The sequence below is a fragment of the Gopherus flavomarginatus genome, chromosome 3 (genome assembly GCF_025201925.1).
Source record: "Gopherus flavomarginatus isolate rGopFla2 chromosome 3, rGopFla2.mat.asm, whole genome shotgun sequence".
In the NCBI taxonomy this organism is placed as follows: domain Eukaryota; kingdom Metazoa; phylum Chordata; order Testudines; family Testudinidae; genus Gopherus; species Gopherus flavomarginatus.
Window position 1 is genome coordinate 158202587 of NC_066619.1, and position 20089 is coordinate 158222675.

The following is a 20089-nucleotide window of genomic DNA, read 5'->3' on the forward strand; positions in this document are numbered from 1 at the left end:
TCAAAATGTCTTAGCTAGTGACTTTCCAGTACATGCATCTCTGAATATATTAAATCAATAAAACAAAACGATTCCTATCCTGATGGTAACAATAAAACTTGGAAAAATAAATACGGTTCCACCCATATTGCACACCAGTTTACTAGAGCAAAATGGCATTTGCAAACAGATGTTTCTTTCCATTGTCTTGATAGGTTACAGTGCCCATTTTATTGGCATGTTACAGATTAAAAATGACTTTTTATAAAAAAATGAAAATTAGTGAGTAGTGTGCAGTACATGCAGAAATGTTTCTGGGCCTCAGTTCTCCATGTGTAAAATGGGGATGATAATACTTCTTTACTCCTCCCTTTGTCTTGCCTGTTTAAACAATCCCTGGTCCAAAGAGTTACAAGCTCTTACTGTGTATGCACAGTGGTGCTCTGATCTCATTTGGGGTCCTCAGGCACTACTGGAATACAAATAAATAATGGCAGAAGATACTGTTACGAGAGTCAGACACCCCTCCCAAAAAAACCTCACCTTATATTGAAAATACTATTTTTAATGTATAAATTTAAAATGTATTTGGGACAAAATGAGGCTGGGCTTAATGGAGGAACAAGCCATAAACAGGAATGAATGGCAGTGCTGTACTGCTCCTTGTGCGTGCAAAGATGCATCAGGGTGAGAAAAAGAAGATATAAAACACTGAACATCTGAGGCCAGGCACAAGTTTTCCAACCCCATTCTACGCGCCCACCAGGGAGTTGAACCACTCTGGGTCATGCACTCTTCCACCACATCTTCCAGGGAGCCTCAGAAGGTGGGAGTTGTATAGAGCCCAGTTTTCAAAGAGAGCTGTTCCTGTGTCATGTAACCCTAGGGACTGGGTCTTTGTTGCCTGGCTTCTTCCAGGGATACATGTTTCTCCCAGGGCAGGTGCCACTAAAGGTGTAGGAGAGTGCTTTTTGTGTGTGTGCGCGCAGACACACACACACACACACACACACACACACACACACACACACAGAATCTGACTCCTGACCTCAGAAAACCTATCAGCTCCCCAAAACACTGATCACCTAGGAAGGGCAGCCTCCTCACCTCCTGCACACCACACTTTCTACCTGTCTCATCCACTTTGTGGAACAAGTAAAAGCCCTTTTCATTTAGCCCTCTCAAGTACAGTCCTTCCTCTTTTTCCAACTATTCAGCATCCTACCTCCCACAACTCATTTTGTCCATTCTGTGGGGATCAAGATATGATCAATAGAACACTCCTGTTAACTCTTAGTTATTGGTAACTGGTCAGGATTGACAGGGACACAAACTGCGTCTGAACATCACAGCTGAGCACTTGGTATATCAAAGGCTCCAAGAGAATTCTTCCAGGCTGTTTTTCAGTGTGACTCCATGTGACCTATTGAGCTGCTGCACTAGGCAGCGTGAGGTAATCATTCTTCATTAATTTTCTCAGAAATGCTCTAGAGATTAAATGGTATAGCCACTAATCATGGGAAAACAGCAGGTGGTGGGGGGATCCTAAACCCTAGCATCTTCTCCACGTAAAATCTACTTGGCTGAAAGAATTCTCCATTATTTCCCCACGTATCTTTGTAGAGTGTAACCATGAAAACCAGAAATTCTTCTCTCTTGAAATCTATGCATCCATTATAAACTAAGGAACAAGACGGACATAGTATTGAGCAAAAGAATTAACATACCTTCTGCTTGGTGCTTTGCTTCAGGCCAATACGGGACTGACTTCTGGACTACAAAACAAAAAGAAAGAGAGGGGCATCAAGACTAAATTAGTTGAGGGTGGGGGGAAGGAGGCTAACACACTAGAGTAATACCTTGTTCAGACATCATGGGCCTGATGATGAGAAATGTTCAGAACCCAGCAGCTCCCATTGTTCTTAATAAAAGTGGCTAGATGCTGAGCGCTTTGGAAAATCTGTCCCAAGACCTCAATTCAGCCATCATTCATCCGAGAGCCAAAACCAGAGGTGCCTCAATGTGCGTGTATAAAACCCAAAGGCAGCTTAAAAGTGGTGTACTAGCTGTATGACTATGCACAACTAGCACAGTCCCCATCCAGAGGAATTCTCTGTCCACTGCTTCCATATCTCCATGGCAGGTAATCAAAAGTGCCTTACACAGGAGGAAGACGTGGGCAACCTAGGAAGAGGAAGGGGTGTAGCCAGTGGAGTCGTGCACAGCACAGAACTACTGGGCAAAACCCTTGTATTGGGGTAGGAGTGAGTCACTTCCTAAGTTCCTCCATCTCCCCGCTTCAATGCCCTGTCAGAGTTGCCATGTCTCTGTTGCCTGGACAGCCTGCCCACTGCACAGATAAAAGCCCTTGCACATAATCTTTGTTACATTCCCCAGGATTTATCCCAGTGACATCAGGCAAGGTCTTCCCTGCATAAGGGCTGCAGGATCAGCCCTTCTCCTGGTTTAAAGTCTCTTGCCTAAATCTTCACTCCTACTGCCTGTACCACATTTAAACACAGAGGAAGTGTGGAGATATCAGGGTCATCATCAATCCTCACGCTGTTGCAACGGGATCAGATACTCAATATGCCCATCATGCCAGGCCCCACTCTGAAGCCCCAAATGATTTTTCAGGTGACTGACACTGTTCTCAGATTTTCCTTTAAGGAAACAATAAGTAACAGAAAATCAAGATCTCGCCAGGCAGTGGAAACAATTATCGGCACCCCCTTTAACTGGTGCAAGGAAAAGCAACATCAGGAGAGTGGAATCTCAGATGCACTGCATACAACATCACTGCACATCTCAAAAAAACCAAACAAACCCACCCTGAAGATCAGGATCTGAAATGTAAGGACAATATTGATATTCCAATTGATTTATTTTAGAAATTATATGGAAAAATGAGAATGTCAGCAATTTTTCAGTAATAGTGTGCTGTGACACTTCTGTATTTGTGTGTCTGATTTTGTAAGCAAGTCATTTTTAAGTGAGGTAAAACTTGGAGGTACGCAAGACAAATTTGACTCCTAAAAGGAGTACAGGAGTCTGGAAAGGTTGAGAGCCACTGCTCTAATCTATAGTAATAATTTTAGACTATTACTATCATAGGATCAAGCTCTGCCCAAGTACATCTCTACAACGTCCCCCAACTTCAATGGAGGTTACGTGCATACGTCCCAAGACTGAATTTCACCTTTGCTGAGATTTTCTGCATTTGGATAGATGTGACACTGTCTCCACGGAATTAGGCAAACACTTAAAGTATGTTTGATGTGTGTGTGGTTGAGAGATGGTATTATAATAATTATTTTTTTTCCCCCAAACCAGTTGTTCTTTCCTTCAGTACTATGTAACTGCATACAAGAACACCGCCTTCCTTTCTCATTTTGGATTATGTAATAAGCTCACGGGCCATTTGTGCAAGAACCTGTAACAATTTCACAGCTGCTAAGTATTTTTGGCCATCACTTATGCTCCAGATGCAAAGTCTTGTGTAATTGTCAGTGACAGCATCCAGGACCTGGCACTCCAAAAAATCCCAGACCTCTACCACCTGTGTTACTTATATAGGCCCCAATCCTGCAAAAACGTCTACATGTGCTTAACTTTGCACGCTGCAAGTAGCTCTATTTCAGTCCTCGTTTAACCAGAAACAAGGCAGTAATTAGAGAAGAAGGAAGCAGCAACAACTGCCCTAACAAGAGCTGGGTGACATATTAAACGCACGCTCCCCCCCACCCCACCCCAGTGAAATGCCCCTGGTTTTTGAGTTGGTAAAAATTCCATAAAACCAGAGCAGTTTTGTAAACTGAAGGAAAATGAAAATTGATTTAATTTACCTACTAAATAGTCATTCTACATTGCTACAGTGCGTACGTGTATAGTGTTGTCTATTTTCTGTCAAACAGTAGCAGATGTCAGGCCTCACAGGTTGGCTTCTCATGGAAAGAGAAATCAATGGCTTGGAGTCTGGATATATTCTTAATGCAGCTTTGTTTGATTACACTATATACACCAGTCTTGGAACAGAGGTGGTCACAATGGCACATAGGCAATCCTTTTTTCCAGGACTATCATGCCACTGCTCAGTTCCCAGGAATTGACTCTGCCCCAGGAATTGATTCTGGTTAAGGCAGACAGCAAAGATCCTGCATCATAAAACTAACACCACAACATTTCTTCAGAATGAACTGAGCTTGTCAATTAAGAAATATAACTGGTAAGACTATATAACAGCTCCAGTGATTCCTGCCATAATAGTATTAAGACCAGTCAGTGGTGGGATCCCTTTGCTCCTGCACTTAATTCATTGCATATAGGAGCAAGTTTTCCATCAAGTGATTTGCTAGGCCTGGGAGCACTGTGGTCTGGTGGACTAGACATAGGATAATAAGTCAGGGGATTTTAATCATGGTTAGGATGCCTGACTCATTACAGGACCTTGGTGATATAACCTCTTCGCGTTCATTTCCTCATAGTGAAATAAGACTGATTATATTTACTTACTTCACAACAAATGCTTCTAAAGTGCTATACACCATAGGCTTGTTAATATTAACTCCAGCGAGGGACAGAGGTGGGAAGAGAACTCAAAATCTCCTGATTCCTAGCCCTACATTATATCCTAGACCAAGCAGCTTTCAGCCATCTCTAGCTCGAAGAGCTTTTCCAAAATTCTCAAGTGCAAAAATAGCCGTACAGGTTTCCACATGCTTCACGGCAAATACATTTTTCAATCCCCTGAAATTTTACATGAAAATTGAAATTTTTGGAGGATGAGGGCAATTACTTCTTGCATAATTTTTTGTAAAAAGATTCACAAATTTTAAGCAAAAGTAAGTAATGTCTGGTACTGCTGCCACATTATTCCTGAAGACTGGAAGTAAGGAGTGCCATCACTGCTTTACTCTTTGTGAAAGAGCTGCCCTTTAAGACATTTTGACAGCTATCCACAGAGTTACTGTTTATGGCTGTCCAACCCGCAAAATCTAAGTAGAAAATTAACTGAAAGGAATGTTCAGTAAGCACAGTTATCATGAGTAAATAATGTACTGATAATAGTCTAGCTGTAGGTGTGTCACTTATTATGCGGTATCCATTATACCAAATATGATTATTCTGATAAAAAATCTGAATATCCACCAGGACTGTACAATTGCATACGTATAATTTTTAATAAAGATAACCTCAGTAACCTGTATTCGTTCACAGAGTAGCTCATCCCTAGAGATAGGGCACCAAGGGCTGCAGGCATTTGAATAGTTTAGTTTCACTGGCATATAAATTACTAGTGATCTGAACTGCCTATATCTCTGCTAAACATCCCTCTCTTTAACATGCCATTTGCTGAAGCATGCAACCTCTTGTATCTATGAATAACTTTGTAGTAAAGGGATGGGAGGCGCTGTTTGTACAGTATTATTTAATGATGAATTCAGTGCATGTAAAAGTCCAGGATAGGAGACTAATGTATTCTGGATTCACACACATTTATGGATAATTAATGTCCTGGAGACTAATGCTTAGTATTATCCAAAATCACAAAGTCTGCATGAAATATTACCTAGGAAGCCTCAAGCACAGTAACTCCAAGGCAATGTGAGGAAAGTTTGGAACTGGATGGAGAAGACACAAAGTGAGATAGAAGGAAACTACAAGAGGAGAAATCTAAGAGGGTTATGGGAAGTTGAATCAAATCAGATTCAGTGTATTCCTGTACAGAAATATTGGGAAGGAGGGAGCCACAGACTCAGTCACAGACCCCCAGCAGCTTTCTGAGAGCATCAGCTGAAAACGCCTGGGCTTTATTACCCAGCTCTACTGTAATGGTACTGACATGAAGCCAAGAGTGAAAAGCAGCACTATCTAAATCAGACCCTCCAGGCTGTGCACCTGCATTAGAAATGGCGGACACGTGCATCCTCCTCTGTAAGACAGGCAGAGGTCATTGTCACCCATCACCTGCCACATCAGTCTTGATTATCAGCCTTCTAGCCCTTGCCCTGCCCCCCAATCTCTACCATACATGGCATAAAGAATTCAGCAGCATCAGCTGGGCCAGTAGGAAGAAATTGGGGTATGCTGAATATCGGAAAAAACATGTTGCTCGGGCAACAAAAAAGGGCCTTTAAGTAGGTGGAAATGACTCTCTGAAAACCCCTGCCCAGCATACACCCTCAGCTGCTGTGGAGCTGATGTGAGGACCCTACACCATCCCTCCTTCCAGTCTCCAGCACACCAGAGTACCTCGCGCTACAAGAGTCTCTGCTCGTCAGGGCCTACAGAGCACCATGGGAACAAAGTGTAAATTATAGTGCGTTCTAATTTATGCCAGGGGCTGGGCAGGCCTCTTCATGGCACCAAAAAGCCACCTTTGCTTCCACCCCATCCCTGCCTCCAGCACCTGTAGAATGATTCCTCGCATCTGAAGAAGTCCTTTCCACAAAGTGAACAGTTTTTCCAAATGTGGGTGGGCAGGCAGAAAAGTTGCCCTGTTCACTTACTACATGGCCTATGCAAACCCACGTGTTTCTAACAAGAGGCATGAATGCCACTGGGGAAGCCTAGTGAGCAATCAAAATGTCTTTCCTAAGCAATTAAGAGCTTCCAAAGCCGAGAGAGAGTTTAATTAAAGTTAAAAAAAAAAAAAAGGTTGCATGAAAGAACCCAGAAGCTAGTGAAGGATAACTGAACAAGAAGGGTGAGGACCAAAACCATTCCTCCTCATTGTGCTGTGGGCTCTCTCTAATGGAACCTTTTAATTCCCTACCCACCCCCAGCCACTTCGGGCCATGATACGTGCATGAAATTCCTACGAACTGTAATGGAAATTATGCATGCATAGCAGAAGTCAGAATTTGGGCTCAAAGCAAAGCAAATGGCATGCTCTTGGAGATGAGTAACCTGCAGTTGGATCCACAGTACCCCATACACTATTGTCCTTCTCTAGTAAGCAGGTGTTTTATTATGTACTTGCTAGTGAACCTAAAAGCAAATAGTGTTGGAGAACAGGGGCAGCATCCAATAGTATTGCCCATTGTGTTGTACAGCGGGGGAGAGAGAAAAACATTCTGGCATTAATGTTCCTTGCTACAGTCTCAGTCGTGCACCCAGAGCAAGGCACAGCTCAGAGAATGTCCCACCAGCATCAGACGTATAGAAAGGAGTAGGCTAGCAGTGTGAGCACAGACCAGGAGCCAGGAGCTTCCAGCTTCAAATCCCAACTCTGCTGTTAGCTTCCTCTGTGCCATTCCACAAGCTGTTTAACCCCTTGGCCTCAACTGTTCATCAGTAAATTGTGAAAACCAATACTTCTGCCTTCACCGACCTCACGGGAGCATCATTTAGTCATTAATGTCTGTGAAGTACTTGGAAGATGAAATTAGTGCATAAATGCTAGACATGAAGTGGAAGACTATATTAAATTCAAGTGTGCTCTGGAGTTGCAGCACCTCTGCATTTGTGAGACAGGTGCCCAACAAGAAGGAAACTGTGAGCTCTTTGGGGCAGAAGCCATCTTTTCGTTCTGTGTTTGTATAGTGCCTTGCTCAATGGTCCGTGATGGGATGTTAGATGGGGTGGGATCTGAGTTACTACAGAGAATTCTTTCCTGGGTGCTGGCTGGTGAGTCTTGCCCACATGCTCAGGGTTTAACTGATCGCCATATTTGGGGTCGGGAAGGAATTTTCCTCCAGGGCAGATTGGCAGAGATGCTGGAGGTTTTCGCCTTCCTCTGCAGCATGGGGCATGGGTCACTTGCTGGAGGATTCTCTGCACCTTGAGGTCTTTAAAGCATGATTTGAGGACTTCAATAACTCAGACATAGGCCAGGGGTTTGATACAGGAGTGGGTGGGTGAGATTCTGTGACCTGTGTTGTGCAGGTGGTCAGACTAGAAGATCATAATGGTCCCTTCTGACCTTAAAGTCTAGAGTCCATAAGAATAGCCATACTGAGTCAGACCAAAGGTCCATCTATCCCAGCATCCAACACCAGCCAAGTACTTCAGAGAGAATGAACAGAACAGGTTATCATCAAGTGATCCATCCCCCTTTACCCATTCCCAGCTTCTGGCAAACAGAAGCTAGGGACACTTCAGAGCATGGCTTTGCATTCCACCCCATCCTGGCTAATAGCCATTGATGGATCTATCCTCCATGAACTTATCTAATTCTAGTTCTTATCTAGCACAATTTGCTTCCGATCTAGGACTGGGGCTCCAAGACACTGCCACAATACACATCAGAATTCCTTTAAAAAAAACAAAAAAACCCACCAGGCAGAGCTGCAGAGGTACTCTCATTGCAGCAGGAATCCTCACCGCTGTTCTTTCTGCATTGCTGTGACCTCACCCTTCCCCCCCAGGCCGACTTGCACAGTGGGGAGGCAGGCTAATGAGCATGACTGAGCTTTTTCACGCTCTTTGGAGGAAGTATTGCCTCTTCCTGAGGTATAACCATAAATAGCAATCCTGCTCCCTTTCTCGTACTGTCAAACGTTTAATGTATTTTAAATTATTGAAATGTCACCTGCAGAGTGTTCATTCCTCAGCCTCAAGACAGCAGAGACATCTCCTTGAACAGGAAACATTCAACACTTCAGATGACTGCAATTCATTCAGATAAATCCCAATCCAATCAAATGCAGAGTATTTTTGCTTGATAAGAACAATTAAGTGGTGAGAATATAGTGATCTATTTGACTGCTGGCAGAATAAAAATCAGGAAGAATTTGTAATGAAAATATAATTCCCCCCCTCCATCACTGAATTTCAAGTCACAATTTTTGTGATATAAGGCCCAGGTTTTATCCATTAGGCACTGCAGTCTGTGCATGCCATCCACAGGAATGAATAGGTTTTTAATTGATTGCAAGGAGGGCCCAAAATTGTTCCCTGAGTGGAGACAGACAAGTTATTGCTGTACGACAAAGCATTTTAAAAATGGCGCAAGAACTGCAGAGGTCAAACAAACAATCTCATTATTTGTATTACACAGTACCACCTAGAGCAGAGTTTCTCAGATGTGGCCACCAGAGGCTTTTTTTGTGGCCATGACAGCTGTGTGGGCACGGGGATCGGCGGCAAAGCACTGGAGCCTCCACCAAAGCCACCAGCAGGGGTTGGGCCCTGCCCCCCTCTGGAGCCACAAACACCAGAGGGACTGACAGCCAGTGAGTGCCCCACCTTCCTTGGGGCAGTGAGGCTCAGCCTTCGGGCTTCAGCCTGGGCGGCAGGGGGCAGTATCCAGTCATGGGTCTTTGGGTTCTGGCCCTGGACCCCAGCCACTCTGCGGCCGGTGCTGGCCCTTGGCTCACCGTCTCCCCTCATCACCCCTGGCCCCTGCTGCCTCCATGGCCACACATCCATCCCTCCTTCACTCCTGGCCCCTGCTGTCTCCCTACCCACCTCCCCATCCAGGGCTTAATTTGTCCCCTCGTTTGCCAGAACTGAGTAAGTTTGCTGTGAAAATTGACATTTGTATGTTTGTTAATATCACTTTTCACAGCAGACTTACTAGCTAACTGGGAGGCTGTGAAAAGCAATATTAACAAACATACAAATATTACTTTTCGCAGCAGCAAACTTACTGGCTATCAGGCTTTTTTTAAAAAACAACCAAAAAGCCAAAGAAACAACAAAAAGAGACAAGAATGTGCAAAGCATCTTATTTGTGTTTCTAGTCTGTTTAGGTCAAATAAAAAAGAAACGACTGTACTTTATTGAGTCTGGAAAAAAAAACACCCTACATGAATAAATTACAATGATTTGGACATATACGTGCATATTTATTTGTTTTTCCTAAAGTTAATTAAATATTATAGAAAAAATTGTCAGAGTGGCCACCAGCAAGAGTTGGTGGCCATTCTCCGAGGCCACCAAAAATTTTGTTGCGAGAACCCCTGACTACAGACCCCAAATTAGACCAGGACTCATTTTACTAGGGAATGTACATATGCAAAATATGAGACAGCATCTGCCCAGAGATATTATAATCAGAACAGTTAAGATAGCCAAAGGGTAAGATTCATAGATTCACACATTCCGAGGCCAGAAGGGACCACTGTGATCTTCTATTCAGACCTTCAGTACATCATAGGCCAAAGAACTTCCTCAACATAATTCCTGTTTGAACTAGAGCATATCTCTGAGAAAAAACATCCAATCTTGATTTTAAAAATTGCCAATGAGGAAGAATCCACCATTATCCTTGGTAAATTGTTCCAATGGTTAATTACTCTCACTCTTAAAAATGTATATCTTATTTCCAATCTGAATAGATCTAGCTTCAACTTTCAGACACTAAATCACATTACACCTCATCTGCTAGACTGAAGAGCCCATTATCCATTAACTTTCTCTTTGTTAAACTACATAGATAGACTCAAAGAATTCAATCGTTTTAAGTCATGCTTTCCAATCCTTTAATCACGCCTGTGGCTCCTCTGTGAATCCTCTCCAATTTATCAACATCCTTCTTGAATCATGAGCACCAAAAACTGAACACAGTATTCCAACAGTGGTCACCCCTCTGCCAAACACAGAGGTAAACCAACTCTCCATTCCAATTCAAGATTCCTGTTCATGCATCCAAGTTAGCCCTTTTGGCCACAGTGTTAGAGCCCATATTCAACTGATCACACTGCTCTACAGCCAAAATGCTTCTGAAATAAATGTAGTCCAACTTTACTAATTCTGGGTCACTGAGAACGAAAATGATGCTTAAAATTGTTGATTGGCTCTAGTTTTCAAGATATGCTATTGGGTCAGTATATACGACCCTTGACTTGGGAATGGTGGAGGATAAGTGAGTTATAAAGGGAAGGGATCTCAATTTAAACCAGAAATGACTAAAATACATCTTTGACTGGATCTATGAATAAATCTATGACTGGGTTTGGACAGTACTTGCTTTTAGGCAAAACAATGAATGATGCAATCTGAAGCTGGTATTGCGTCACACATGATATGAATTGCATCATGTTATTCCCAGAAGTCATGGATGATGCAATCATAACGAAGCTTACATCACTCTGCTGAACAAATTGCCCTATATCAGCTCTAGAAACCATACAGTGTCGTGCTCTCTTATTTGTCAGTGTTGGATTTTGCAAAGGGACACATTTCTGTTTAGCCAAAGTGAGCAGAGATGCCTCGTACTTGTGTGAACAGTGCAGATAACTTCTGCTATGTTTGTGGTGAAGTGACTTTTGCATCACAAAAGCGCAGTATAACCACTATGGTTAAGAAAGCCTATCACTTTTATTTTGGCTGCAAAATTGGAGATCAGGACAAGAGGTGGGCCCCACACATATGCTGCAAGACTTGTGCAACAAATCTTGGCCAGTGGTTGAACAGGAAAAGGAAATCTATGCCTTTTGCAGTGCCAATGATTTGGAGAGAGCCAACAGACCATACCAGCAATTGTTACTTCTGCATGGTGCCTCCAGTTGGGAAAGGTGTGTCAAAGAAGGAAAAGTGGACTGTGCATTATCCAAACATTCCATCAGCTATACGCCCAGTACCCCACGGAGAAGGACTGCCGGTTCCTGATGCACCAGAATCATTCTCACTTGAGTCAGACGAGGAAGAGGAAGAGGAGGAAACTTCTGGTCCTGAACCATCAATGTCACAGGACCCACATTTTCTCCCATCCTCCTCCTCTGAACCACACCTCATAACACAAGGTGAACTGAATGACCTTGTCAGGGCTTTGGAACTACCCAAGAGTAAGGCAGAGCTGTTGGGCTCCAGACTACAGCAGTGGAATCTCCTGGCAGGCTATCAGGGCAAATGGAGCCCATCAGTGCTTGCAGACTATTGCTGGACAGTGACAAGAGATGCTCCATTTAATGAATACAAGAGACAAGCCAAGAAGCGCCAAGTAGACACTGAATAGGACTAAACTATGCACATAATAGTTTTTTGCCTTTTGTTTCATAATAAATTTTATTTATATAACCCTTTTGCTGATTTTTAAAGTGTTCCATAAACAGGACAGATGAAATATCATCATGTAAAGCAACCATAAACACATGAAAAGACCTAGGTTTACAATTTATGATTAAAACTCTACTATCTACACAATATACATAGACATAAAATGTAAAAACTTAAATATCTTAGAAACAGTAGCCAGTTGTTTTAATTGTCATATTTGAATTCAGCACATCAAAATACATAATAAATAGCACATTTTATCTCTGGAGCAGACGACTTCTCAAAAATTGTAAACCAGTGTCATCCCTCATGACTGCAAGTCTTTTTCAGAGTTACTGCTACCCAAGATGGAGTAACTATGGGCTACATTTTTTGTTCCTAGATAGATTCATTTACACTTATCCATATTAGAATACATTGCTTGTTTGTCTCCCATTTACCAATCGATCCACATTGCTCTGTATCAATGACCTCTCCATATTTACCACCTCTCCAATTTTTGTGTCATTTGCAAACTTTATCAATGATGATTTTATGTTTTCCTCCAGGTCATTTATAAAGAAGTTAAAAATAACCTAGGGGAAGAACCAATCTCCACGGAATCCCACAAAAAAAAACACCTGCTCAGTTATGATTCCCCACTTACAGTTACATTTTGAGACCTGCTATCCAGTTTAATACAGTTGATTTTGTATTGCTCTCATTTTTTTAATCCAAGTATTGTCGTACCAAGTCAAATGCCTTGCAGAAGTTCAAGAATATTACTTCAGCATTATTAACTTTATCAAGCAAATTATTAACCTCCTCAAAAACAATATCAAGTTTTTATGTGTCTCTCTCTCAAACTCACACTTTGCTGGAGTGTTTCACAGATATCTACTGACAGCAGATGATTGGCGAGACTAAGAAATTTTGAACTTCATTCCAGGACCTTGAGGAGAGTGTGTTCTAGTGGGCACAGTCTTCTGACATTTCCCCCCATGCTTAACCCCTTCTGCCTTGTCCGCTCCAACTTGTTCATGTCCTACTCCTGTCTCTTTCCCACCACTGGCTCCTTGACCCAGTCCTATTCTTTTCACCTATCTGGTCCCAGTCTCCACCCATCAGGCTTCTCATCCCAGTTCCAGTTTCTTTGCCCAGCCAGACTTAATCTCCCTCTCTGGGCTCTCTCGCTAAGTCTCAATCTTCCCCCCATCCCAGTCTCTCCCTCTCCCTACATCCAGTCCCAGTCCCCCCATTTCTGTCCCAACTCATTGTCCCTGGTCTCCTTGCCCAGGCAATGCCAGTTCTCCACATCGGCTCCTCACTCAATTTGTTTCTCTCCTCCCCGTGCTCCCTTGGCTCCTAGTTCCAGTCTCCCTCCAAGGGCTGCTCACTCAGTCTCAGACTCTGCACCATCACCTCTCCAGCTCCTTGTCTTACTCTTTGTCCAGCCAGTCCCAGTACTCCCCCTGCACCCCAACTCCTTGTCAGATGTCTTTCCCCTATCCTATTTCTCCCACATGAACGCCTAGTCCCAGTCTCCTTGTCTAGTCAGTCCCAGTCCTTCCCCTCCCCACAGCACCTCCACTGATCTCAGCGTCCACCATCCTGCAGCCCAGCTATGCCTCCCCCATTTCCCTCTATGGCTTCTGGTCTCCTTGCCCATCAGGCCCAGGCTCTCCACCTCAGTTCACAGTCTCCCCTCTGTAGCCTATTGGATGATTTAACTGAAGGAATAAGTAGAAGTTAGACTTGGGGAGGAGTATGGGAAATTCAAGTTGCCAGTGTGAGAAAAATCCAAGATAAGGTGGAGACGCAGTGTTATGGTTGACTTGCACTTTCTCGTGACATGAGCCAAGGTTACGTTGCCATTATGTTTTGGTTATAAGCGGTTTGAACAAGGATTTTAATGAGTGTTTTTGAGAATTGTGAATGTTGTATTAAAATGCTGTCTATACTGATAGCATAGTAAGGACATTAGTGCAGATATTAATTGAAATAATGCATAATGTAAAGAGCCAAATAAAGTCACGAAAATATAATTATGGCAAAGGACAGTTTAATGTTAATTAGTATATTTAGGGCCCTACCAAATTCACGGTCCATTTGGAGTCCAATTTCACAGTCATAAGACTTTAAAAATCGTAAGTTACATGATTTCAGCTATTGAAATCTGAAATTTCACATTGTTGTAACTGTAGGGTCCTGACCTATAAAGGAGTTGTGTGTGTATGGGGGGGGTGGATCAGAAGGTTATTGTAGGGTGGGGTTGAGATACTGTTACCTTTACTTCTGTGCTGCTGCTGCTGCTGGCAGTGGCGCTGCCTTCTGAGCTGGGCAGCTGGAGAGCAGTGACTGCTGGCTGGGAGCCCAGCTCTGAAGCCAGCAGCAGCACAGAAGTAAGGATGGCATGGTGTGGTATTGCCACCCTTATTTCTGTGCTGCTGCTGGCAGTATGCAACCTTCAGAGCTGGGTGCCCGGCTAACAGCCGCCGCTCTGCAGCTGCCCAGATCTGAAGGCTGCGCAGAAGTAGGGGGGTTGCAGTATTGCCACCCTTAAAAGAAATTTGTAATACTCCCAGCTCCCGCAACTCCCTTTTGCGTCAGGCCCCCAATTTGAGAAATGCTGGTCTCCCCCTGGTGAAATCTGTATAGTATAGGGGTAAAAGCACACAAAAGAGCAGATTTCACGGGCCGTGACATGTTTTTCGTGGCCGTGAATTTGGTAGGACCCTAAATATATTATACTTGAGTATTAAAAAGGAATAGTTTTGCTAACTTGGAGGAGCACTGCAATTAATACTGAAAGGGTACCATAAGGATCCACAATTGTAAGGCTCTGTTGTCAGCAAAGTGATCACCCATCAAAATACTATTGCATCTTTAAGTGAAAGTATAATTACAGTATTGTGTGAGTGGAAATTGCATTCCTCTTTGCTTAACTAATCATCTTTTCTTTTAATGAAGTCTGATTGTATCATTTAAAGTGTTGCCTAATGCTCCTCTGCTAAAGTTTTCTGTAAACAACTTAGAGGCTTGAACTTGAAAACTATGTTGAGTTTTATTGCCCCTTTAACAACTTAATATTAATCGGTTACAAAAGGTTACACTTCCCCCATACCGTGCTTGATCAGAATGGAATCTTCTGAGATTTTAGGGCTATAATCAAAGTCTCTAATGAGCAAGCACAAACTTCAGTTTATCAAAGGCTTATAATTTTCTCAGGGAAAGCAAAAGGCATATCCATGGCACAAAGGCCACTCCCTGCCAAATTTTAAGTCCCTGCTCCAGAGCATGAGGGCACTAGAGCTGTTCAAATAAAAGAAGTTTGCCATAAGTTTTAACATAGGCCAAACAATGTATTTTTCTCTAGCCTTATTTATGAGAACAGACAAACAATTTAGGCTGAAATTTTGCAAAAAACTTTAGCCCGACACAGCCACCCCATAGTCAGCCCGAATGATTAAAGCTTTGTAAAGTTATAAGCAATGGAAACTAGAGTTTTATAACGAGGAATATCTGGCAACAATATTTATAAGTGGTGCTACCAACCTAGGCTCTAATCTTTCTAAGATATATCTAAATACACACACACACACACACACACACACACACACACACACACACTGAAGTCAATGGACCACTCCTGTGCAAAGTTACTACCAAAAATATTTGCTCGCTGGAGGCCATGGTAATAGAGTGATTTCTAGTATTGTGATATTTTTTTCTAGTAGGTCCCCAGGATCACCAGTTATGTTCTCCCTTCCCAGTCACAACCACCCTCAAATGACCCTCCCGCTTGGAGAATCTAGTTAATTAGCTTTCCTTGAAGCGGAGAAGACTTTTCTATTGTGTCACGATTAAAACAGCTATTGGATCATCCAGGGGTAAGGTCACAGGGATACCATTATTAGCCTGTCAGTCTCTCCTTTGACAATATACGTTCACATCTTCTCTACAGATTATTTTGCCTTATCAGCTTCAAAACCACTGAGTTCTTTTACAGCCAAGTCTGTGCACTTACAGAGAAAAGCTTAGTCCTCTGTTCTCCGTTCTCTAGTAACAAATGATGGCTATTAGCAGGGAACTAAACTTTCTGTCAAGGAAACACTTAAGATATTGCCAAGTAAAGCACATGAAACAAGACATCTCAGAAGTCTTGGAAATAAAATTGGCCTCAGCCTTCAGCAAAATCAATACTCTAAAGTGATTTTCTGACAAAAATAAACCCGAACAATGGCTAAATGTTCCCTGGGGCTGCCATTTCCAAAAGTTCTTAGGGTTTCACTGGTCACATACCAGTTTTATCAATGAAAAATAATGATTGCTGGTCATCCCATAGCTACCAGAACATTTATCACGTTACTGAAGCTTGCAGAGCCTTCAAAATTCACATCCCAGGGTATGAGATCTTAACGTGTATCGATAGCACTTTAACTAGTTCCCCAATAAAGTCCATACTCTCCCGTCATTTAAAATATATAGAGTAGCTCTTGAACATTGTGGCAAAACAGTGAAAAATTCTGAATAGAAAGTGGGTGGAAAGTAGCACAGAAAACAAAGCTTCAAAATTCCTATTCCTGGGTCTAGGTTTTTATTCTAATCTCTACCGAATGTGCCTTTGGATCCCAAATGTGCCAGAACATTTGATAAAGTTCTGCGTGATAGGAAATGGCTGATTAAGAGACACCAGAGCATGGCAGAGCAGGGGTGCTGCACATTTAACGCGGCATAAAGCATGGCTCTGCCAGTTCACCTTTAATCCTGTCAGGGCCAGATCTTCAGATGGCAGAAACGGTCACAGCTCCACTGGCCCTCTGTAAAGAGTGGCCCCTTCACACCGCTGGCAGCATGTAAATACCAGAGTGGTGCAGAAGAGCCTGAGAATTGAGGCCAATGACTGTCTGAGATGCAAAGAGAAAGGTAAAATGAGCAGTTCTATCAGAAAGATGCATAAGAAATAGGGATTGGCAAAGAGGATTAATGAGATGTTGAACAAACTTGAGTTCCATGGCTAGAAAATCCATGGAAAAGACTAAATTAATCTCTGTGCACATGATTTCAATATCATGGATTTTAAAGAGTACAAGACCCATGTCTTAATGCAATGTAAAATTATTTATTAAAGTGTATTCATGCATTGAAAATAAGGCATTTGTAATTGGAGTAATGTATCTATAATGTTTCAGTAGAACCTAATCCAATTGGTTCCATGGATCACTATTTTCCAGTTTAGCAGTAATGCTGCACATTGGAAACATTTCCTACCGGAAGCATGTCTTGATTGCTGGCGTTTAGCTGATGTGTTTGGAAATATTCCAATTCAATTGGATTTTCACAGTTAAATAGCTTTACAAACATTGGGGATATATTCAGGGCTGGCCCCACTAAATTCTAATCCAAGAAATTTGAATTTGACTTATATCTGCCTATACATACAGCATAGGCAATGCCAGATCTAAAACATTTTTCCTTAGAGCTCTAGTAACACTGATGCTTTCTTGTGCCCAAGGAAAGCTATACAAGATTTCACTGCTTCCTAATATGTTTGTTGCATATACTTGCCTTAATTTGGCACTCATGAAAAGAAGAGCATATAATCAACCTGGTGCTAGAGGCTTTCACACACACCTTTACATGGCTCTTCCACTACACAATCAATCCTATAAAGCCAGATCTTCAGCTGGTGAAAAGTGGTGTAGTTCCATTGACCAGTGGAGCTGTAACATTGGTAGCACCGCTGGGCAGCTCTGGCTAAACAGCTTTGCATAGAAAAGCCAGCAGGAGCAGAGAACTAACTATCAGGTTTGCGTAGAACCTTCCATGTACACTTTCCTTACCCCCAGCCTCCTGCTCCTGAGGCAAGGCAGAGCCAGTTGGGAGATGCCCAATATGGCCCTCTTCCCCACAGAGGCAAAGTTTCTCTCTCCTTCTGCCACAGCTACAGGCAATGCACAATCAGCCCTTCAGACCTGGCCAACCTTTAATCATTAAAGCACAAACCACAAAGTTCAGACTTAGTTTCCCAAAGTTCAAGGATCTGCAGATCTGGGGTGTCTGTTTGGGCCATCATAAAACTAAGGCTCAGTTCCACTGCATAGCCCAACTTTCACAAACTCCATGAATATTCAGAGCCACAGTTTTGGCTCAGGCCCACTAACAATATAGAACTGGCAAATGTCCTAAGATATATCAGATGTCATACTGTGTCCTAAAACAGCTATCTTTAGCTGTATGTAGCATTCTTAGGGTTATTTAACTTGTAAGAGTCAACTCAACTCTGAACAACTCTATAAACCACTAGAGAAAGGAAGTTTAGACCAATGGTAATGACTACCAAGCACATGCCAGGGCTGAGAAGACATGTATCAAAACTGACCAATATAAAGCCTTGGAGAATCTCTGAGAAACTCAGCACCTGGGAAGTGTTTGTTTGCTATTTATAACAGGGGGTGCAAATTTGCACAAGCAGCTGCAAAGATCTTCAAACATCTTTCATAACTGTTACATACTTTCTCTGGCAAGATAATGGTTTTTGAACTTGCAGCTAGCAACACTTTGCGCCTTTCATGTGAGGAGTGCGCAACACTTCACAGGCATTCATTATCCATCTCATAAAACTACTGTGAGGTAGGCAAGTATCATCTCCAATATAGTATCCATATTACTTCCTAGGAGGAAACGGAGGCATTGAGATTAAAAAATTTACACATGGTCATTTAGGACTTGCTTTGGCAGAGCACTTCAGCCCATGCTTAATTTAAGCATGAGCATGAGACTTTTGTCAAACTGAAGTTCTAGTTAGCTAACGGCAGAGCTAGGAATAAAACCCAGAAACACCAACCAAGCCTCATGCTGTGACCACTCTAACATTCTTCCTCTCTGGTATAAGCCAGCCAGAAGCATTTGTTGAAGATTTTTTTTAGTTTGCTACACATGACCTTCAGCACAATGCCTCTGTGTTTCTACCAGTAACAGGATGTGTTTCTTTCTATTACAGTTTTAGTCTTAAATTAAATTTGCATCTGCCCCTCTAGGGGTTTCTCCAAGATGAAAGACAGCGACTGAGAAAACGAACATTTAGCTTTCTGTCTATGCACATACCCATAACACATCAGTGCAATGCAACAGGGCTCAAGCCTTGCCACGCATTGCTTAACATGACAAGGATGAGCCTCACATCTGTGACACAACTGTTATCACCCGCTAGGATGAAAGCTGGTGCCTCCTGGATGTGCCTCCTTATCACTAGAGCATTTCTAAATAAAACCCCCAGAGGGTGTGTTTCTCTGCTGGGTGAGGGGAAAGGGAAATTTGGTCATTTGACCATGTGCATGTGTTTCTATTTTTGTCACTAGGTCACTTGTAGCAGGAAAGAACAGAGGAGCAGCTGATTGATTTAGCAGTTCTGGGTCAGCAGATACGGCTGCTGAGTAATAACAGATGAAGAGGAGGCAGAAGAGTAATTGATTTGCAGAGAAACTGCATCCACAGTAAATGCAACATATCCCTCAAGCCAGAGATATTTGCTTTCCTATTGAATACTAAGTACAAAATGGTGCAGACCACGACAGATTGATGTTGCTACAACAAAGACTCTAGGAGCCAACACACAGAATATGTATATGCAACTAGGATACCCTCACGTCCTATACAAACCCCAAAGTTCTCTGCAGGGAAGGCTGTGGGTACAGATGCAGCCCCTCCCACAATACACAGCTGGGGTATTGACTGCAGCTCCACTGGCATCTTCTATACATGCGTTTTGGCTCAACTGAGCCATGTAAGTGAACATCTAGTAGCCCCTCCCCCAATATGCCCCTATCATGCCCCAATGGCCTTCTCTACTCTGGTTTGTTCAGGGTCAATGCATAGCCCCCTCTCCACTTTCACAATACACAAGTGATGCAAAGGCACCTTTGAGTACCCACTCCATCTCTGATACCCCACACACATATTTAGATAGAGAGAGCATGAACACCCAGTCAAACCTACTCCCATAGCCATTGGCAGGAGAAGTTCACAGGACTATTATCTGAAAGGGGTTGGTTGCTAGGATCAGGGCTGGCTCCAGGCACCAGGCTCTTTGGTCCCTCTCGGAGAGAAGGACTAGCTGCCGAATTGCCGCTGAAGACTGGAGTGGTGGCGGTAGAACTGCCACCGAAGTGCCGTTGATCGCAACTGT

The 20089-nt window shown here is 42.8% G+C and overlaps 1 protein-coding gene across 1 annotated transcript in view; it reads right to left on the reverse strand.

The window, feature by feature from the left end:
* Positions 1–20089, reverse strand: part of RASGEF1B (RasGEF domain family member 1B) — a 365408-nt gene that overhangs the window by 293643 nt on the left and 51676 nt on the right. Inside the window, exon 2 of the mRNA XM_050945154.1 lies at positions 1707–1754. Coding sequence (XP_050801111.1) covers positions 1707–1754 — 48 coding nt within the window. The remainder of the gene's footprint in view (positions 1–1706; positions 1755–20089) is intronic.